The sequence below is a fragment of the Balaenoptera musculus genome, chromosome 13 (genome assembly GCF_009873245.2).
Source record: "Balaenoptera musculus isolate JJ_BM4_2016_0621 chromosome 13, mBalMus1.pri.v3, whole genome shotgun sequence".
NCBI classification, from domain to species: Eukaryota; Metazoa; Chordata; class Mammalia; order Artiodactyla; family Balaenopteridae; genus Balaenoptera; species Balaenoptera musculus.
Window position 1 is genome coordinate 54,643,675 of NC_045797.1, and position 23,613 is coordinate 54,667,287.

Genomic DNA, 23,613 nt, shown 5'->3' on the forward strand with positions numbered 1-23,613 from the left:
AGCATTTCCTCTAAGATCAGGAACAAGACAAGGGTGCCCACTCTCGCCACTTTTATTCAACATAGTTTTGGAAGTCCTAGCCACAGCAGTCAGAAAAAGAAAAAGAAATAAAAGGAATCCAAATTGGAAAAGAAGTAAGACTGTTACTGTTTGCAGATGACATGTTGCTATACATAGAAATTCCTAAAGATGCTACCTGAAAACTACTAGAGCTCATCAATGAATTTGGTAAAGTCACAGGATACAAAATTAATATACAGAAATCTGTTGTATTGCTATACACAAACAACGAAATATCAGAAAGAGAAATTAAGGAAACAATCCCATTTATCATTGCATCAAAAAGAATAAAATACCTAGGAATAAACCTACCTAAGTAGGCAAAAGACCTATACCCCCCAAAACTGTAAGACACTGATAAAAGAAATTGTAGAGGACACAAACTGATGGAAAGGTACACCATGTTCTTGGATTGGAAGAATCAATAATGTTGAAATGACCATACTACCCAAGGCAATCTACAGATTCAGTACAATCCCTATCAAATTACCAATGGCATTTTTCACAGTACTAGAATAAAAAATTTTTAAGTTTGTATGAAAACACGAAAGACCCCCAGATAGCCAAAACAATCTTGAGAAAGAAGAACAGAGCTGGAGGAATCACTTTTCCTGACCTCAGACTATACTACAAAGTTACAGTCATCAAAAAAGTATGGTACTGGCACAAAAACAGACAAATAGATCAATGGAACAGGATAAAAAGCCCAGAAATAAACCCATGCACTTCTGGTCAGTTAATCTGCAACAAAGGAGGCAAGAATATACAATGGAGAAAAGACATTCTCTTCAATAAGTGGTGCTGGGAAAACTGGACAGCTACATGTAAAAGAATGAAATTAGAACATTCTCTAACACCATATACAAAAATAAACTCAAAATGGATTAAAGACCTAAATATAAGACTGGATACTATAAAACTCTTAGAGGAAAACATTGGCAGAACACTCTTTGACATAAATTGCAGCGATATTTTATGGGTCCATCTCCTAGAGTAATGGAAATAAAAACAAATAAACAAATGGGACCTAATTAAACTTAAAAGCTTTTGCACAACAAAGGAAACCACAAACAAAATGAAAAGACAACCTGTAGACTGGGAGAAAATATTTGCAAACAATGCTACTGACAAGGGATTAATTTCCAAAATATACAAACAGCTCATATAGCTTAATATCAACAAAACAAACAACTCAATCAAAAAATGGGCAGAAGACCTAAATAGACATTTCTTCAAAGAAGACATACAGATGGCCAACTGACACGTGAAAAGATTCTCAGTGTCGCTAATTATCAGAGAAATGCAAATCAAAACTACGATGAGCGGGAATTCCCTGGCGGTCCAGTGGTTAAGACTCTGTGCTTCCACTGCAGGGGACCTGGGTTCGATCCCTGCTCAGGGAACTGAGATCCTGCAAGCGCAAGCTGTGTAGTGTGACAAAAAATATATATATATACTACAATGAGGTATCACCTGACACCAGTCAGAATGTCCATCATTAAAAAGTCTACAGATAATGAATTCTGGAGAGAGTGTGGAGAAAAAGGTACCCTCCTATACTGTTGGTGGGAATATAAATTGGTGCAGCCACTATGGAGAACAGTATGGAGATTCCTTAAAAAACTAAAAATAGACCTACCATATGATCCTGCAATCCCACTCCTAGGCATATATCGGGAAATGACAAAAACTCTAATTCAAAAAGATACATGTACCTCAGTGTTCACAGCAGTACTGTTTACAATAACAAGACATGGAAACAACCTAAATGCCCATTAACAAATGAATGAATAAAGAAGATGTGGTGTGTGTGCACGTAGACATACACACACACACACACAATGGAATACTACCTAGCCATAAAAAAGAAAGAAATAATGCCATTTGCAGCAACATGGATGAACCTAGATATTATCATATTAAGTGAAGTCAGAGAAAGACAATATGATGTCAGTTATATGTGGAATCTTAAAAAAATGATACAAAATGAACTTATTTACAAAACAGAAAGAGACTCACAGACAAAAAAACTTATGGTTAGCAAAGGGGCTAGTGGGTGCGGGGGGACGTAAATTAGTAGTTTGGGATTAATGTATACATACTACTACGTATCAAATAGATAAACACAGGGACCTACTGTATAACACAGGGAACTATATTCAATATCTTGTAATAACCTATAATGGAAAAGAATCTGAAAAAGGAGTGTGTGTGTGTCTGTGTGTGTGTGTAAGTATTATATATCTGAATCACTTTGTTGTACACCTGAAACTAACACAGCATTGTAAATGAACTGTTCTTCAATTTTTAAAATGGTTATTGAAAAATATTTATTTCCTATTTGTAGATTTGTAATACTTATTATTTATATCATTTTAGTAAATAAATTATTGGAAATATTTTTTTATTGCTATTGTGGGTAAAATATAAGGTGTGAGTTCTTATACTAACTTTCTATAAAATTTGGCCAAATACTTCAAAATGTTGATTTCCTTTTCCTGCTGTTCACTTAAAAAAAATTTTTTTTTAATTTTTAGGTAGAGTCCAACAGTATATCAGCTGAGTCATGATAGTGATGTTGGTCGTTTCAAACGCTATGGAAATGTTTAACTGGCACTTTTGAAGAAGTGAAAATTTTAGCATTTGATCTTCTAATGAAGGTACCAAAACATTTGTACAATTTCAGGTATTTGGGCTTTTCTTCTGTAAGTGTAAATGTTGGCGTATGCATGAAAACGTTCTATCTTAGCAGCAGTTAAAGCAATCTGTGGATTGTCCAGGCTCTTTGTATATGCCTTCTTACATCTTCTGTTTCAGTTATCATTAATACCTCTCCTGTTGCAGCGTAGTGGAATGGAGAAGGTAGGGATGGGTAGTGGGGAAGGAGGAAATACTGTAAGAGAAACAAAATCCAAATCAGTGAGCTTTGCTTTTTAAAAAAAAATTGTTTTGATATAAAGGGAGATGTAGGAGGCAGTAGGTTTTATTGTTTACAAGATTATTGGTAGATTTCAGTTAACTGTGGTCTCCCCAGTTCCCTTGGACATGTTAATATTCGATCAAAACACATCACTTACAGTAACTTGATTTTTTTTGAGATAATCTTCCTGCATAGTAGACTGGGAAGCTTAGTGTAAATGAGGTAGAGAACATGTTTCTGATCTTCCAACAAGCAATAGCTAAACTGAGACTGAAACTCAGAGTACTTGAGGTTAACAGCATTTCTCTCCCTGGGTGTTCTACCCCATCCCCAGCCCCCATGCTCTTCCTGATGCCTTGCACTTCCCACCGTGGGGTGAGAATCAAAGATGGGCTCAGGGGTGAAGGCAAAGCTTGGGGATGGGGTCTTCAGGAGACCCATAGCCCAGGTACTTGGCTGTACCCTTGAGGCTTATTCTAGGGCAGTGAGGTCACCAGCAGCTGTCGGGTCACTGGCTCTAGAGCTTTGCTATGGGTCCCTGTTGGAGCTGTATACAGGCCACGGGAGCCTTTAGGGGTGGTAGCTGAGCCATGGTCTGGGCTCTAGCTGTTAGGCTCTGTTTCGGTATGGCAGCTTGTAGATGCAGTGGGATTCTGTAGGAGCACATGTCAGAGAGCCTAAGGTGTCTGTTTCCACTGCTTCTGGACGGCATTGCAAAATCTCAGACATCTCTTCTGACTTGGGTTCACATTGAGAGTTGCTCCCTAGTGTTCACCTGTCCTGGTGGTCTTTCAGGTGCCCTGATGAGCAGAAACTTCTTTGGTGCTTAGGCTGCTAACTTTTGTACTTTATAAGCGTTTTTAAAGAAGATGCTTTCTCTTTCTCTATCTCCCCTTCCACCAACCCTTGCCTCTTACCATTCATCACACTGTAGCTTCGTATCATATGTATAACTATGCCTCATTCCTGGCTAGTATTTTGAGAGTATCTGGAGTGGGGAAAGGTATATATTATAGCACCTATATGAAAGACCTGGTCCTTACATGAACTATGAAGGCCCCTCAGGGGGGCTCTGTGTATCTAATTTGATAAACATATGCTTGGTATATAGACACAACTTATAGAATTCAGGAAACTTAGTAGCACATATGTCTTGCTATAGGATTCTGGTAGTTATATATCTGGTCTGGCTTGTATGTTAGTAAATGGTCCCAGATTCAAGATTTTAAATTCAAGATTTTAAAATATTAGTTATGTATTATATTTTCAAAGTCTTTCTTTGGGTATACCCTATGTAATATGTAATTAGCTTTTTAATGTAGCTAACTTGAAAACATTTTTTGAATGCTAGCCTAATCTCTCTAAGGATCTGTATATTCATATTTTGATGGCATATCTTTCTAATATATGACTTTACTACTCACCTAGTCTCTTGCCCTTCTTTCTTGTTGAGCTACATATCCAAAGTCTTTATATTTTGATTGACCTGAGATGATAGAACAAAGATGCTCTTTTAGATTCCAAAGGCTATTTATTTTGTTTCTTACTAATTGGTTAGTTAGTTTAGGGACTTAACTGTCAGTTACAAAAAATGGTTGAGATGCTTAATTGATTCTTTCTAATATTTATTTAGATTTGAGTTTTAGCCACTGTCTTTCAGTTTTTTAGGTCATAGAAAATTAAACAGCAAACGGCAAAGAATTTAAATAGAAATAGGCTGATGTTTGAGTCTATTATTTGATATTAGAAGACATTATTAAATATTGGTATACCTAGATAATGATTTTTTCCCTTATATTAGACAGTTATGAGATAATCCTAGTAGAATCAATATTGTTGAGCAGTGAAACCCTAGGTTCCAGCGTGGTGAACATGCAACTTGTCAACCGTGGAGTTGGGACTAGGATCTATGTCTCCTGTCCTCAGCCCCGTGCCTTTCCATGCATATTACAGTGAACTGCCCTTTGTTCTGTCTTCTTGAGGACAGGCTGTGTGAGTGCATGTTTAGATGAGATATAGGTGTGGGAGCTCTAATGCAGAATTTCTGAGGTTGATCTTATCACTTTATTTTTCACACATATACATGGAGCTTTGCCAGGAACAGCCTGGTGAATTTGTATTTTCATATGTATGTGTATTTTTCTCCATTGAACTAGCTCTATGGGAAGGGGGTGGGGAGAAAGGCAGGAGCATGACTCCCAGTAAAACAAACCTTGACATACAGAAGAACTCTGGGCTATATAGAAATAACGAAGATGATCTGGTTATAGTCATAGCAGAATTTCTACAGGAAAAAGTATACTTTTGCTGAAGAAAGAGGTACTTTAAAAAAAAAGCTTTATCGGGACTTCCCTGGTGGTCCAGTGGTTAAGACTCTGCACTCCCAATGCAGGGGAACTAAGATCCCGCATGCCACATGGCGCAGCCTAAAAAAAAAACTCCAACCTGTATTCAGAGAATTAATGTTCGTATCGAGTTGCAGTTGTGTGGCAAGCTCTGTCTTTAAATATGTGTTATTCCTTCAAATTAAAGAAATGTTTCAGTGATAATGACTGAGTCTCTGCTTTATCCTAGGATTCAGAGAAACTGCAAGGCTTATTCCAGGCAGCACTGGAGCTCAGCACAAGCACCAAACCATATGACTGTGTAACAGCTTCCTACCTACTGAACTTCTTAATCTGGCAGAATGCTCTGCCATCATCTCTGTCTTACTTAAAAACTCAGCAGGTTGCATGTGGAGATGGAGATAAGTCTGCTGCTCTGGTGGAAAGTAACACATTAATAGGTTCGTATTGAGTAAATGACCTTTTGCTCTTATTTATCAAAACCAGTATCTTACTTTCTTCACTATTCATATGGTTAGGCTATCTGATGGTTAAACACTTACTTTGTGTTTTTTTTTATTCAAGAGTTTACCAGCTTTGTAGTTTACCGTCACATAAGTATATCATGAATTTCTCCTTTGCAAATAAATAGTTTACTCAACTATATTGCTTCTAAGCAGAGGATTCACATTAAATAAGTACATATGCAAATGTACATTAATAGAGCTTTTATTTAAATAAGACCTCTTCCTCTACCAAAAATGTACTTTTTTTCTACAGAAATTTTACTATGACTATAGCCAAATCATCTTTGTTAATTCTATATAGAGCAGAGTTCCTTTGTCTGTTGGGGTTTATGTTTTAACTGGCTGTCATACCCTTGCCTTTACTCTTCCATATAACCAGTTCCAAAACCTAGGGTCTGAGTTGGTTTAGATCTAATGATTTTAACAAATATTTTTTGGGGTTTCATGTACTTAATTTTAACCCTAGTAAATCTTCATTTTGGAATTGTACTAGAAATAAAGATAGAGATTTTTATTAACAAAACAGAGGTCAGATGTTGAAAGAGAGTTGACGATTATTCTCTCCAAGACAGTAGAAAGCCGTGAAAAAGAGAACTAATAATGGGAGAAAATTAGGAGGCCATGGATAGTTCTGATGGAAATGTGGCCATAGAGCTGGGGATAGAGAGATGACAGTGCCATGGAACATGACACGTGCCGAACTCTAATTGCTTCAGGGCTGGATTCCAGAGGAGACCCCGATAAGATGATAAGAAGAGGTCTGTAATTGGGGTGAACTGGGGAGTTCATACTTCATGTAAAGGCTTTCAAATTTAAGACATTTTTAAACTTTTTGAAATATTTCAAACATACAAAGAATATTTAAATATATATATATATCGGATTTAAACAGTAATAATATAAAGCTTTCACAAGTTTTGTCCCCAAGCTAGGTAATAACACTCAGCTTAAGAAGTATTGATACAACAGCATCCATAACTTTGAAGCCTCTTCTTTATCCTAGCTCCCTCCTCCTGCCATGTTATTACTGCCCTATGTTTTCCTTCCTTCCTTCTTCCCTCCCTCCCTCCCTCCCTCGCTTTCTCCCTCTCTCCCTTCCGCTGCGCCAGGTCTTAGTTGCAGCATGCAGGCTTCTTAGTTGCGGCATGTGAACTCTTAGTTGCATGCCATACGCTGCATGCATGTGGGATCTAGTTCCCCGACTAGGGATCGAACCCGGGCCCCCTGCATTGGGAGTGCAGATTCTTACCCACTGGACCACTAGGGAAGTCCCTCCTATACACTGTTGATGGGAATGTAAAATGGTCTGGCCCCTTTGGAAAACAATCTGGTAGTTTCTTGAAAGGTTAAACATATAATTACCATATGACTCCACAGTTCCTCTCTTGGGCATTGTCTTAATCAGCTCAGGCTGCTATAACAAGATACCATAAAGTGGGTGGCTTAAACAACAGGCATTTATTTCTCACAGTTCTGGAGGCTGGGAAGGTTAAGATTAAGGTACCAACAGATTTTGTTCCTGGTGAGAACCCTTTTCCTAGTTTGTAACAGCAGCCTTCTCAGTCTGTGCTCACATGCAGGAGAGAGCAAGCTCTGGTCTGTCTTCCTCTTCTTATAAAGACACTAATCCCATCATGTGGGTCCCACCCTCATGACCTCAGCTAAACTTGATTACTTCCTAAAGATTCCACCTCTAAATTTCCTTGCATTGAGGGTGAGGGTTTCAGCATGAATTTGCCGGGGGACAGGCAGGGACACACAAACATTCAGTCCATAATGGGCATATACTTAAGAAAAATGAAAACTATGTCCAGACAAAAACTTGTACATGAATGTTCATAGCAGCATGATTCATAATAGCCAAAAAGTGGAAACAACTCACATGTCCATCATCTGATAAATGGATAAATAAAATGTGGTATATCCATACAATGGACTGTTACTGAGCTGTTAAAAGTAATGAAATATTAATACATGCTACAACATGGATGAACTCTGAAAGAAGCCACTTATTATATGATTCCATTTATATGGTATGTCCAGAATAGGCAGAAAATGCTTAAGTGGTTGCCTAGGACTGGGGACAGTGAGAGGTGCAGGGAGGGGAGTGACTGATAATAGGTGAGGCTTTTTTGAGGGGGGGAGGATGAGAATGTTCTAAAATTGACTGTGGTGGTGGTTGCACATAGCTGTGAATATCCTAAAAACCATTGACTTGTACACTTTAAGTGTATAAATTGTATGGTATATGAGTAATATATCAATAAAGCCATTGTTTTTTAAAATCTGTCCAAATAGCACATGGCACATAGGCCTGGGGTCTGATAACCCAGATAGAGGATGTCTAGGAGAAATGATCCAGAATGAATGCTGTAAATGGATCCAGGAAGTCAGGGTAAAGACACAGTACTACCTTAACTGGAAATGGAGAACAAGCTGGATAACCTTGAAAGATCTCTTTTTTTCATTCAAAAACCTCTAGTATAAAGTTCAGCTGAGTTGGGTGCTTTCGTGGGAACTGTTTTGCTGTGCACAAATTTGTAAATGTGTTTTTAAACTGGCGTTATTTTGGTGGGTTTTGTTTTTTTTTTTTTGTTTTTGCTTTTTCTAGTTATCAAATGCTTGTTGGAAAATCTTGAGGAAGAAGTATCTCGGGCTGAAAATTCTCTGCTTCAGGCAGCAGCATCGTTTCCAATGTACGGGCGGGTCCACTGTATAACAGGAGCTTTGCGGAAGCTAGCTCTAAAGTAAGTATATCCCCCCCGCTCTTTCCTCAGTACTCACTTCTGAGCTTTAAACTCTTACTGGAATGTGTCCTGGGAAAGGAACATATTGCCTTAAAGGTAATTAAAAATTAGATTTAAAAATGTACATATAGGGCTTCCCTGGTGGTGCAGTGGTTAAGAATCCGCCTGCCAATGCAGGGGACACGGGTTCGAGCCCTGATCCGGGAAGATCCCACATGCTGCGGAGCAACTAAGCTTGTGCGCCACAACTACTGAGCCTGTGCTCTAGAGCCCGCGAGCCACAACTACTGAAGCCCACGAGCCACAACTACTGAAGCCCGTGTGCCTAGAGCCCGTGCTCTGCAACAAGAGAAGCCACTGCAATGAGAAGCCCGCGCACTGCAATGAAGAGTAGCCCCCGCTCACCCCAACTAGAGAAAGCCCGCACACAGCAACGAATACCCAACACAGCCAAAAATAAATAAATAAATAAATTTATTTTAAAAAAAAAGTACATATATACGTGTATTTTTATGTCTTAAATATTTCATAGATTGCATGGTTTTGAAACCCAAATTCTTTTGACCCCTTTTGTCTATTAATTTCATCTTGAAAATGTGATTTTTGCTTAGTATAAATTACCCTAATGTCTTTGTTGCAGCAGCCTGCAGTTGGTGAGTGAGTGGAGACCCGTGGTGGAGAAGCTCCTTGTGACGTCCTACAGGCTTTCCGCCGTGGTGTCTCCAGTTATTCAGAGCTCCTCCCCAGAAGGCCTCATCCCCATGGACACTGATGCAGGTCAGTAAACGAAGAAAGCTAGAATGACTATGTTTTTTTCCCCTAATCATTTCTTCAGAGAGATATAGAGGCTAAATAGGGGGGAAAGAAATTATTATTATGACTAGTGATATTTCTGCCTTTTTAGTAATATTTTTAACTATGAAAAAATAACCAAAATAAATAAATAAATAGCCAGGTGATCAGCAAGGTACTTCCTCGTCTGGGGTAAATTGGGTTTTATAATATGTCATTTTGGAATACAACCTACCAGGGTTGTATTCTGGCAGGAACTGGGGGAACAGGCAGTATAAATTAGCAATTGATGGGGTTCAGTCAGAGAAGGCAACTTGTTAGAAATCTGAATAGGCAAAGACCATTGGACATACAAAGACCATTTAATTAAAAAAAAAAATTGGAGGAGATAGTCAAAATGCCCAAAATTGAACTCATGAACTTTCATCTGTCTTTTCCTTCCCAACCCTTGTATCTTTGCAAATGGCCCTACCAGAGACCTGTTCGTGCAAGTCAGGAGCCTAGGGCTGCTTGACATCTCCCCTTTGCTCCTTATATCTAGCCTGTCTCCACGTTTTTTCAGTGGTGCCCCTTAAATAGCTTTCAAATCTCTTTTTCTTTTATCTGCATCTTCTTACCTTACTGTAGGCTTTTATCCTCTCTTGTTTCCCCACATCTACTCTTATCTCCTTCCATTTCCTTTTTACCACGTCCAAAGTAAGCTTTTCTAGTCATATAATCTATCATGTTACACATAATCTTTACTTAACCCTGTGCTCTGCCCACCCCCTCTTCCTTTTTATTTAAAATACGTTAGTGACCAGGTCCTGTAATAGTTTTGCTCCTGCTACCTTGCCAGTCTTGTCTCTTAGCATTCTCCCCTTCCCATAGATTTCTCCTTCATGGAGTTGTTGCAGTTTAACAGGAATCTTGTCTGTTTTCCTCCCTTGTGCTTAGCACAGTGCCTGGCAGAAGGAGGCACACTATCAATAGTTGTTAGAATGAATGAACAATTCCTGAAAGTATAGGAACTAAATTCAGTGCCTGGGATGCCCTTGGTGGTATGTGCATACAGCAGTTCCCTCTTAATCTGAGGGCTGTATGATCCAGGACCCCCAGTGGACGCCTGACAGTGCAGATAGCACCAAACCCTATACATACTATGTTTTTTCCTATACATACATACTTATGTTAAAATTTCATTTATAGATTAGGCACAGTAAGAGATTAACAATGATAACCAATAATAACATAGAACATTTATAACAGTATACTGTAATAAAAGTTATGTGAATGTGGTCTCTCTCTGTTCCTCTCAAAAGATCTTACTATATTGTGCTCACCCTTCTTCTTGTGTTGATGTGAGATGGTAAAATGCCTGTGTGATGAGGTGAGGTGAGGTGAATGACGTAGGCATTATGACGTAGTGTTAGGCTACTCTTGACCTCCTGGCGATACATCAGAAGGATGAGCCCTGACGATGTTGATGGTTGGGTGTCAGCTGCAGACGATGTTGATGGCTGGGGATCCCAGGTGGGATGGAGAGGGACAGTGTGAGGGGATTACTGGATCTGTACTACAACAGGCCAGAGGGATTGGCCGTTAAAGGTATATACTAACATGAACGTTCCTTTGAACACCTAGAAAATCATGAAGTAAATTTATATTTTGGTGTTGAAATAAAGTTGGTGAATGCATTTTGGAGTGCAAATGAGAGGCTTATATTAAAAACACACTGAGTAAATCATAAACACACACTGCATCATACAATACAATACTTCGGGCCGATAATTAAACTAATCTAGAGTTGTGTGGTTGCATAGAAAATGTTATGTTTTGTTCTTTACTAAAAATGAGTTGGAAGGTTGGTGGTGGTTCCTGATACTAACATACAGTTATAGATTAATTTTGGCTGATAGTCTAAATACTAAAATTTGTTGGTTTAGTTTTCCTACTTAAACAGTGCATAGGAATAGAGAACATCCAGTCTGATAGCTAATATTTGGATCAGGCAATACCAGTATATTTTGGATGAGAAATCTTGAATGTTTGTCACCAGTTGTGGGTAGGGCCTTCAGAGTATGCTAAAATTTTGTTTGTCATTAAAGTTTTAAAATATCTGTCAGTCTCAAAAACTGTCTATGGTCCACTAACTTTTCCGTAATTTTGCCTTTTCTTCTTTCCTCTGGTTGTCTCCATTTTTCTTATGTCTTTCCCATGTTATCTGCCATGCATTCTGAATTCTTTGAAAAAAGTCTCCCCTGAAAGCCACAAAAATAGTTCTTAAAGTTTTATTCTGGTCACCCCTCTCTTTTTTCGTAGTCTTTCTATGGTTTCTTTTTGGGCCAGTGTTACTTTCTCATGGCGGTCAAAATTTGTTTTTGGCAAAATTTCATGGAAGCCACAAGTTGAACATAAGATGTTGGCTGAACCATTATGATAGCAGTTTGGGTCTTTGTATTTCCCATAATACCTAAAATATACGTGTGTATAATAGGTATACAGTAAATAACCCATTCTTTGATTTGTTAATTGGTTTCAGATGATTACCTGTTGTTATTTTCTTTCAAAATCTGAGCCTGCCTAGCTCTTTATTACCTAGTCATCCATAAATTCCTTCAGCCCATGTTACTGAACCTCTGCCATGAGCCAGTTTCTGTTCTAGGCACTAGCAGTTGAGCAGTAAACAAAGTCTTGCATTCGTGAAGTTTACATTTCCTAATACAGTGAGTGCTTACTAAGAAATAAAAATGAAGTTTAATATAATACTAGGACTGGAAATCTAACTTAGAAAGCAGTATATTACTTATGCATTTCAAAGCCAAATATGGAGTTTTCATGATATTCCTGGGCCATAAAAGATTATTTTTGTTGGTGGTGGGGTTTCTTACCTCTTAAAACAAAATTCATTGAAGTTTATTGCTCTTCCTTCATCTGTTTGAGCACTGTATTTGAAATTCTTAGACAACACTGAGAAAAGCAATGTAAGGGAGATGGCAGCCTTTGTCTATGGACAGTTTCTGTTGTGCTTTTTTGTCCAATCTTCACCCTATTTAAAATATTCACCATATTTTGAAAGTACACTCAAGTGTCATGAAGACCTTATATAAATAATTTTCACATTATCCATCCTGTGAGTCCCTTCTTAATAGTGCTAATTATCAAGTACTGAAAATTACAAAATTTTTGAGGGCAAATACCCCCAAGGGAAGTCTTCATGTGATGTGGAACTGGGGTTTTACATAATCTCATCTCTCTCCCTCAGAGTCAGCAAGCCGCTTGCAGACAATTCTGAATGAGATTCAGCCCCGAGATACTAATGATTATTTCAATCGAGCTAAAATTTTGAAAGAATGTGATAGCTTTGATTTGGAGGACTTGAGTGCCAGTGTACCGAATATTGATACTTCTGCAGAAATCAAAGGTATATATAAAATCAGTATTATAGTCAGTTTTTAAGCGACAAATAAAATGTGCCAAATGCTCTTTTTCTATAGTAAATCAGAGGCTGCGAATGTGTGTAGTACACTTCTAGAAAATAAAGTCTTTTTTGAGCTTATAAATGATTTATTTTGGGGAATGAGTTTATAAGACTTTACCAGAAAATGGTGTTCACCAGTGCAGTGTATGAGGTGCTTCAGCAAAAAGCCTTTGAGTGCTGACACCTGTCTTGACAGCCAGGTGATGTAGGAACAGTGAAGCACAGTGAACTTGGGTTTGGGGAGCAGTCTGCTTCTCCCAGCACTATGGTTCGATGTTGTGAGAGTCCTCATAGTCAGTCAAACAGCCTTTTAAAGGAAACAAATTTATGACTCAGAGAAATGTGAGCTGCTCTGTGGTACCAGGCCTCCAGAATTCAAATTCTTACTGTTTGTTTTCTCATTAGTTCTTTTATAATTTTCTATAATGCTGTAAAAAGTCATCAGAAGCAGTAATATCTTATTGATTTATAACATATTCTACATTCTCCACTAGATGGGGATATTGTCTTGTAAAAATTTCTCTTTATGATTTTTTTTTTTTTATTACAGAAAATAACAAATGTATGCTTGTAATAGTTTCAAATAATACAGAGATAAATATGAATTAAAAACAAATTAATTTTGTTTTCTTTCATTTCCTTATTCCCTCCTCAATCCTATTTCATCCCTCTTTAGTGCACATCATTTCAGACCCATTTTATGTATTTAAGTGTATGTACATTTATCCTTTGAGTTTAGTGGCCTTTTAAAAGACAAATGGGATTGCGTTAAAAAGGTTATTTTGTTAACTTACATTTTAAATTTAATAGTTTGTTTTGGATTTTTTTTTTTTAATGTCAGTACTAAAATATTCCTAAAGCTAGAAAAAGAGAGTAAGGATTCTTATAGCTAATTGACCATGAAATTTAAATATATTTTGAAAGAGAATTTGTATTTTCCTTTGAAAGGAAAGTCGTATCCTATTCTTTTACTGACATAGCAGCCACCCTCACCAAAACAAATAATAAAATATATTTATTATAGTCATATTTTATGGATGACTGAGAGGCAGGAAGAGTTTGTTTCATTAACTTCCAAAGGTTAGACTTCGGTTTTAGAATAATATTGTGTTTTATTTTTAAACTTATTTTGAATATAGTATATTAAATAAAATACTGTGATTCCTACCCATAGCACATGCCAAACAAATGTTAGTTATTTTCTCCTGAATAAATATAGCATATGACAAATTGGTTTGTTCAAGCAGATTATTCTTGGGGAAATTATGAATAAGCTTGTTCTAGGAAACCTGGGATGTGAGTAATCAAGTGTCTAGTGTTGCAGTAGTTTTTGTTGTTTTTTTTTAAGGTAAAGAAGGAAAAACATGTGATGTAACTGCTCAGATGGTGCTGGTATGTTGTTGGAGAAGCATGAAGGAAGTCGCTTTACTCTTAGGCTCACTGTGCCAGCTTCTACCCATGCGGTCTGTGCCAGAATCTCCTGATGGATTATTGACAGTGGAACAGGTAGGGTAGATGTTTATTCCACCTGGTATAATTTCTGGTCAAAGCATAAATCACAAACTTTTATTTAAAAGTTAAATAACTTAAAAAAATTTTTTAAACATTTTTCTTGAATAAAATCTTACAGATGTCAACTGAAGAAAGTTCATTAAAGTATAAGAATTGGATCTTGCCATCCATTTCCAAACTTTGGCATTTTTAGAAATGTTTTTATTTTTCTAAGTTATATAAATAATGCTAGCTTTTACCTCACTTTTAACTTCAATATTAACATTTGAATTTTTATTTCTCCATTTAACACACACAAACTTAAAATTCAAATGTAAATGAAATTGTCTATTTAGTAAAACTCCACAAACCTCTTAAATTTTGCAAAGAAAAAAAAAAATATATATATATATTTTTCTTTATATATTAGTTGATCATGGATCTCATGTTTCCCTCTACATTGATGATAAAGTTATAGTTACTTTGGTTTTTTTGGCTGACTTTTATTTTAAGACCACAAAGTTAGTTCCATCTGGGACTGTTCAAGTGACTTGAGTGCAGTGTTTATAAGAAATTAGCTTACCACAAGCATTTCATTTGGAAATATTTTAGATTTATTAGATTTCTGTTTTTAATTGATTCCCTCTTCCTTTCCATATGGTTTCAACAAATCCGTTTCCCACCATTTTCCAGCAAAGATACATAACATGTACTTTCATTTTTAACCTTTTTCAAATAAAGATAATTTCTCCCATAGGGTGTTATGACATTTAAGAACAAAACAAATATTGTAGTATGCTAATGCTGATTATTTCTGTAATAACCATGTGACCAGTTCCATGGAAATAACGCTAATATTTTTATTCTCACACTCTCTGTGGCTGATGTTGTTTGCATCTGGTTAACAGCTGGGCTTGTGATGTTGCAAGGCTCTGAGACAGAGAACGGCAAAGGGGAACAGAACACTGCCGGCTTCATTATGTTCCTTATTCTCTTCCAAATCAAACAGGCGTTAGTGTCCTAGAGTTACTTGCAGTCCTTACTGGTGACTGGCTGGAGTGCCAATGCCAACATCTTTGCTGAGGAATCCAGCTATGATTAATGATTACTTCACTGATGTTCACCATCTCACTAAGAAGTAAATATGGGCTAGAGCCCCTTGACTTCTCAACTTTTCAAGGACAAGTTAAAACATCTAGTGTTTTGGGTTTGTTGGCCAGTGTTTAAAAACAAAATTAAGGGAAACATATTTTACTTTTACTATAACTGAGAAAGACCTGAAAGCGTCCTGTGAAAATCATTTCACCCTGACACCTTTTACAGAGCACCCAAATCTTATGAAGTTATGTGGGATATCCAGGTTAAAATTGGGAATTAATTTTTAAAAATTGGGAACTAATATAAAATAGAAGAGATGTTTGTAAAACAACAACAATAACAAAGAGAGGCTCTTATAAACCAAAGAGCTCTTCTGATGACTGTTTTCTTGAATAAGAAATAGAATCCTGTTTTTCTGTAAAATATCCGTTTCCATTCTAATCAGGTCCAGTCATTTCTCCATGTCGCCATTCATGTGGTGACCTCACATATATATGTTTGAGAAGAAATTAATGACTGAGTGAGTGAACAAGAATGTATGTGATAGCACTGTTCTGACATTGACACCCTGCCCTCTGTGGAAAACTTTAGTCTTGATCATGCTAAATTTTACTAAAAAAATTAAAATGCTCCTAAAAATTTTTTTAAATTTTTTTACATTTTAAAATGGGGGCATTTAGTCAATGAAATCTAAAGTTATCAAGAAATTAGTGTTACTTATATTACTAGAGGATTCCTGCTTTTAAACATATAATTTTGTTCCGTGAAATTCCTTTAAACATATTCCTTTGTACTTAGTACTTTTAAGAGTTAAAAATATAAATGACAGAGAAGAATGCAGTCTGCATTGGAGTGCTGGGGCCACGCCTAGGGTCTACCTTCCTTCCAAGGGCATAGCCGCCCTGGCATCACTAGTTCTTCTGTGCACCTAGTGGCAAAGCTACAAATGTAAGCGTCAACAGTGTAGGTGAATGTGACCACAAGAGACCTGCAGAGGCAGTGAAGTGACTTGCGGGCAGAACGCTCCGCATTGTTGGGGAGAATTGGGAACTTGGATTTCTTACTCCCAAGAATCATAAAAACCGTGATCTCCTTTTCTCTCAGTGGATGAAGGAAGCTGTTCTACAGAACCTGAAATACTGGTGTTCAGCCTGTTGCTTCTCTTGCTCTCCACTCACCCTTCACTACTGAAAAAGGAATAGGATTCTACTGCCATTTTATATTTGAGGTCTCACATTTAGACGACGGAGAGGATTTCTCATGGAACTCAGCTCCTTTAAGCCCATCCTGATTTTACAGCCCTTTGTTAAAGGGGTGACAACTTCAATCCCCCATACATGACTATAGTTTATACTAGGCCAGCAGGTAGTGAGACTCCAATTTGGGGATTTTTGCTGCTATACGAGGAGAGGAGCTGGTGCTCGCTTATAATTCTGAGTATTCAGTGCTGTATTCACATACTGTTCAAGCTGGAAGGATCACAGAGATGATATTATCCAGCTCTCTTGCACAAGGGGAGTCTGAAGCCCTTGGATGTTACCTGGTTTGCCCAAGATCACAAAGCTGGTTTGTGGCAGCTCTGGGACAGGAACCTGATTCTTCTGCTTCCCAGCCTGTATTCCGCCATGACACAGTGCTGCCTTTGTTCTGAATGGCTCATTTAATTTTTCTTTAAATTTAATTTTCCCAGCTTCCCATAGCCAACCAGATTTTTGCAAGCGACAGGACAGTAAGGCAACTTGCTACTGAACTTTATAGCAAATGATCCATTCCCTTAGATGATTGCTTGTGAAGGAGTGTGTCCTCTGCAACTTCATCAAGAAGAAAATGGGTTCATTCAGAGGCATGTCTGACCCTTCTCCTGCGCTGTAATCACATTATGAAAGGTTCTTTCATAATGTCCCTGTCCGAGAGGCAGAGATAAAACCAGCTTTGAGGGATGTAAGTCGAGACCCTTAAAGAGTGAGCAGTGCATGCAACCTTATCTCACAAACTTCCTGACTCGTGTGTGTCTGGGTTTCAAGCTGGATGCTTTGCTGATGCAGAGCTTTTGCTTGATACATTGTTGGTCCTCTTTCCATGGGATATCAGATACCCAGTACCTACTGATTTTTTTAAACTTCCTCTACCTGGACTATCAGTTCATATGTTTATATATTTCCCCTAATATTCCTAAAAAGAAACTTTTGGGTAGTTTTTTTTTTTTTTTTAATGTATCTGCTTTCCGCTTCCTAGGAATTATTGCCACAGAAATCACATGATTAAAAATAATTACCAACTATTAGAAATAAGCAATTTTAAAAACTCCTACTTTAGATTCTATTGTAATTTTCATGATGTACATGGCTAACTGGGTTTATATGTTCCCTCAGTACCTTTTGTTACTGTTTTAGATTTCTGTCAGTGAACTGTAAGTGGGATGTATGTTTATAAGCATTTGTCAGTCTTAAAGAAATTACCTTTTGTATTTTCTTTTAACAAAGTTTATTTTTTAGAAATTATGAGTAAGTATTCATTGAACTGTGCTGAATGCAGGTTACTGTGTTTAGGCTGTTGCAGGTTACCATTTTTAAGCTGTGAAGTGAAGTTGAGCATGTAATTACATCATTTAGTCAACTATTTATTGACTGCCTTACTACAAGGGCATTGTGGGAATATTAAGAAATAGAATATGTGGTTCTCTGACCTCAAAGGGCTTAGAAGTGTAATAGGGGATACAAGACAAATTCATTTCAAAAAGTCAGACTAAAGGGCAACTGTTAAAATGGCACATGGTTAAGGATTTGCCAGAAAACAAAGAATAAACGTTCTGGTGGGAAGATGTCTGAGTACCAAGAAACCATCATCTTTGTTGTTATGTAGGAGGACAGTGTTTGGGCTTTCATGAAATCCCAAGTGTTAGTAAGAAATCACTGTAGTATAGAATGTCCAGTTTAAAATGTTAATTATCTTACTGTAGTGTAAACTTTTATAAACTATTGCATTTAACCAAAGTGGAATTAGAAACTCCTGTTGACATTCCTAAGGTTGTGGCTGTGTCTTAAAGTAAAATTTAAATTAAGGTTTAGGGATTAAGTCTCACTACTTGATGAAACAAAATGAAAACAAAAATTGACATTTAGCAATATTGATTGCTACTCTCTGCCAGGTACTCTGCTAAATGCTTATTTGCATAATCTCATTTATTTCTCAGAATAATCCTGTGAAGTAGGTTCTAGTTTTCTCCCCATTTCACAGATGAGAGAACTCTGTTACTTATGTAATTAGCTTGTATTGAGAAGGAGGCTGAGTAGGGTTCCTGAACTCAGCCCTCTTGGCTCCAGGATCCCAGATCTTAACCACTGCACATGCTCTTTGTAGAAATGTCCCACCTGTATACTTGAATCTTTTTGGACTTACTAACTTATAATGAGGGGAATTAGCTTTGACTTTTCTCCTGTATTTCTCTCTACGATCTAGATAAAGGACAAACAAAAAATGTATTTACATTTGCCCTTTGTGGGTTTTATGCTCTCGGTGAGCATTTAGCTCCCCTGTTTAGTCTGTTGGTGAATTATAGGTGCCTAGAGACATGGCACGTAGCTGTCCTCCCCTGTGGAAATTTATACCCTGTAAATCCATAAAGCATGTTAATTTGCCTATAGAAGTAGGTTTTATGGAAAGTTAGAACCAGGATACACTAAACTTAAAAAGATAGTGATTAGAATTTCATTTTAAGAATAGAAATCAGTGCCCTTTTTTTTTCATATTTAATTGCCTTTCAGAAATTCTGAGATATATATTATTTATTAAGAAAATATTTTGTAAAGACATCATCCATGTTAAAAGAAAAGTTTTTATGAACTTTAAATAGGAGCTTAGTATCTAATAGATAGATTGAAAGGCAATCGAGTTGAATTTTCAGAGGAGTTTTTCATTTTTTAAATAAAATTTTGAAATTCTTTTTCTGATTCTACTATTGTCATAAGTTTCTGCAGGGTTAAATATGTTCCCTGTAGTCTGATCATCCAAGGGGAGAGTGTCAGCATGGCCCCTTTTCCCTGTCCAGCTGCTCATGGACCACATTGCCCTGTTGACTCCTCCCACCCACTGTGATAGGGTACATCCCTACCTTGCAACCCTGTCTTCTTCCACTATTTTCTAGCACGAAACCTTGAGGCCATTCAGCCAGGTCTGCTATCACTCTCCTGTATAGTCTGTGTTCATTCATGTAGAAAGACCCGGTGAAGTGTCTGACAGGTAGCAGATACTTAATAAATGTTTGTTCACTTATTCTAGTATGCCAGCTTCTTCTCATGTTAATTATCCTTTTCTGTATTGGTTCACTCATGTATATCCTGTTTAAGGTCTGGCCATGAAGCTTTTTCTAGTTATTCATTTCAATGCAAAAAGAGCTGTCATTTCTTAGTGCTGTTAAGCTTCTGATGGGTACCATCCAGCATATTGGTTTTCTCTGAAAGCTTTCAGAGGACAAACATCTTGTTTTGTTCTTTGTCTACCCAGCACTAAGCTGCTAAGCATTTGATAGGGTGCTAAAAAAGTACTTACTGTCTGATTAATAGAAATATACTCTCTTCAAAGGGAAAAATTCATATTAAGCCTGAGTGTTACCTAGGTGGGTTTGTTGGGAAATTAAGTGCAAAATGACATGAGAAAAAATGGTCTACCTCTCACTTGTGTCTTTAGAATCTCATTCTGTTTTCTGAGGCCAGGATTACCTAGGGTTGAGGTCTACCCTTCAGAAGAGAGACCATCCACTGGTCTCATTCACCTCTGAGGTCTTTGATATTATTACATGCTTTTTGGTTTAAGCCCCTTTGAAGGGAGTTAAGGTAAAGGAAGCAATGAAAATCTGATCTTTGTTTAAGAACTAGATTGTAAGTCCACAGAGAAGCACTTTACCAATAACATTTCTGTTTTCCTGAAGTATGTTTTAATATCTGTAACATTAAAAAAAGATTAAGGATGTTAGAGAGACCCCATCTCTATGACTTCCTGTTTTTATTTTTTGTGCCTTAAAACACCTTTTTAGAAATCTTCTTTTGTTTCTCTAATAATAGAAATGATGGTCATAACAAGTTAGTTAACTGATGTTTCTTCTGGTCCTGTTTTGTAGGGTTCTTGAGCTTCAGGTATGTCTTGGGGGTTAAATTCAGATTTTGTGCTTGACAATTCTGTTCAAAATATACTCTGAAATTACGTATTGAAGGTAAAATGATAAGGCTCACCCTGACTCTTGACTTTTGACGACTAGTAGTATGTAGCTTGTAAAAAAATATTAAAAATTAGGGATATCATCAGATCTTCACCTGAAAACTTTAGCTGAAGACCATGACATGGCACTCTTTGGGGATGTTAAATTGTTAGAATTTTAAAACTTCTGTTATATCCTGCTTTTCTGGTTCTTTCTTGATCTCATATCTGATTCTTATTTCTCTAAATGTATCACCCGTCTTTGTATCATCATATATATTTTGAGTTTAGAGTATGTCTTTAGCTTTCTTCTATTTGGAAATCCAGACAGAGGTCACATTGAACTGAACTGGTTTATAAGTTAAGGGCCTGTGCTGAGCTTTTAGATTTATTAACTCATTTTAATACACAATCTATGAGGCAAGTGCTATTATTATTCCCAGTTTATAGATGAGACTGAGGCAGTTGCCCATGGTTACATGTTTAACTACTCTTTCTACTGTTTATCATCTCTAATGTGTGCAGAATACCAGTCACTGTGCTGAGGTAGAAGTTGTTTCTAGATAAGCCTATGTGAGCTATCTTGGGTTAGCTTGCTTTTTCACCATTCTGTGACCTGCTGGAGAGACCTGGATCAAGTGAGAGCCAGTTGTAGCTTTGGTCCTGAGTTTTATACAAAATCTGGATTCTCTAAAGCTTATCAGCTACCAAATCTTATGGTATAAATGTAGAATCAACCCAACCACTTTAACAGTTAATGCTGTACAAAACTTCATCAGCAACTAATTGTCAGTCATGTCTTCTTAAAAGTAGATTGTCATATTTGTTATTTGTTTAAACTTGTACGGAGAAAAGCAGCATGTAGGAAAGCGATTGGGTAGCATTCTGGAAAACTCCATTGTTCTGACTCAAAGTGAAGCCTGTCACTTTTCAGGAGGCCCTTTGCACTAAATCTTGTGTGGCCATTAATATTTGTATATCTCTAAAAGGTAATTATTGGGAAGTATTGTTTAAGGGGTTGGAGTTTCAGTTTGGGAAGATGAAAAAAATTCTGTAGATGGATGGTGGTTGCACAGTAAAGTGAATATACTGAATGCCACTGAACCGTACACTTAAAAATGGTTAAAATGGTAAATTTTATGTTATGTATATTTTAACCATAATAGAAAAAAATTTTTTTTTGAAGAGGGGACTAAAAGGTAATTATTTCACCTAGGCCTAGGTGTGTGAGGGTTGTCACCTTGTGTGATTTGCTGTTGGTGTTGAATGATATGAACTAACAAGGAGAACACAGCAAGATTTGTGAAGCTGGCATAGGGAGGCAGTTCTAGCCTAGCAGTTAAAGATGGCCAACTCTGGAGCCAGATTGCCTGGATTTACTACTAGTTCTACCATCTACTTGCTGTGTGACCTTGAATAAGTTACTTGCCCTTTCTGGGCCTCATTTTTCCCAGTTGTAGAGTGGAGATAATAATAGTGCTTTTTTCATGGAATTATTGTGAGAATTAATTGTGATAGTATAAAACGCTTAAAATATTACCTGTTGCATAATAGGTGCTAAATGGCTGGGCATCAAGACCTGAGTTCTAAATGATGTTACTGACATAAATACATCTGTCAATGTAAACATAAATGGCATATTTATTTTTGATTTTGTTTTGAAGGTAAAAGAAATAGGAGATTACTTTAAACAACACCTTTTACAGTCCAGGCATAGAGGAGCATTTGAACTGGCTTACACTGGCTTTGTGAAACTCACCGAAATCCTAAACAGGTAAAACAAAGCAAATATCCCTTTAATTTTAAAAAGATTAAATGTACAAACCATGTGCTCGAAGTAGAATTTAGTTGTGTCTTTTGATGTTTAAAAGAACAAGACTTAGTTGGCTTCAAAACTCTTGGAAGAAATCGTTTTCTTAGGTTTCATTGTATGATTTACTGAAGATGATGGAGTGAAATGTCCAAACCGAGTCACTCTCTCATTGAAAGGTGATTTGACACAAACTCAGATTTTGCTAAAAATAGATTTGAAGTTACCATTTATTTTCATTGAATGAAATGACTGTTTTGTCTGTTTGAAAATTACTTGGCTTGTGGAATAAAATAAGCCCTCCAGTTTTTTGGATTTGTGTATGTTACAGAGAAACACTTAAGGATTTTGTGTTTTTCTTCGTAATTTTATCTTATAGAAAAATTTAAAAGAACAGTAAATAGACCAAAAAATATAAAGGACTTTTCCCCCTTACTTGGAAAAATACTTAAGTAGATTTCGTACATTTAGCCAAAATTTTTTTTTTTGACATTATAGGTGCTGATAATTTCATTCATTCATATAATAGATTTCCTCCAAAGAGCTTGTGAGGAAACCTTAAATTACTTAATGACTAAGTGTTCATGGCAAGTGTTCTCTAAATAAAAGGTAGTATTTTCCAGGAAAACATTTCCATTGCCTGGAAACTTTTTGAAATGAAGCAGAGTTCTGCCAGCCTTGTAGCCTCAGCAAACATTTTATTTTGGGCCGTTAAGACATCTACTCCTTGAATATTTTTGAAGCATTTTTTTCACACTCCTGGTAAAACATTTATAAAACATTTTGGCAGTTATGGGCTGCACAGAATATCTTTAAATGATACATTAAAAAATGTCCTTGACTTTAAACTGCTGATCTTGAAAATATTTTGTTGTCTTTGCAGCTCTTTCTTTCCAGTGTAGACATGACTTAAGAATATTTTTTTCTCACAACACAACACACTTCCCTCCCTTCAGATCAATTAACAAATATATATATTGAACACTAACTGTGTGCTTAGTACTGTGCTTGGCTTGGAGGATATAATACTTCTTTATGAGACAGGTTCCTGTTCTCAAAGAGCTTATGGTTTAGTTGGGGAAATAAGCAGGGATGAAATTCAAAATATTTAACAAATGGTACGTCATGGGCACTGACTGGTCAGAACAGACACTGGCTGTAAGCACCCAAGATCGCTGTCTGTATGGATGT

The 23,613-nt window shown here is 36.9% G+C and overlaps 1 protein-coding gene across 1 annotated transcript in view; it reads left to right on the forward strand.

Annotated features, from left to right (window-relative positions):
• The window catches only part of THADA (THADA armadillo repeat containing), a 325,437-nt gene that overhangs the window by 40,864 nt on the left and 260,960 nt on the right, over nt 1-23,613 (forward strand). Inside the window, 8 exon segments of the mRNA XM_036872571.1 lie at nt 2,612-2,650; nt 2,653-2,765; nt 5,555-5,765; nt 8,443-8,578; nt 9,219-9,355; nt 12,615-12,773; nt 14,179-14,336; nt 22,277-22,386. Coding sequence (XP_036728466.1) covers nt 2,612-2,650; nt 2,653-2,765; nt 5,555-5,765; nt 8,443-8,578; nt 9,219-9,355; nt 12,615-12,773; nt 14,179-14,336; nt 22,277-22,386 — 1,063 coding nt within the window.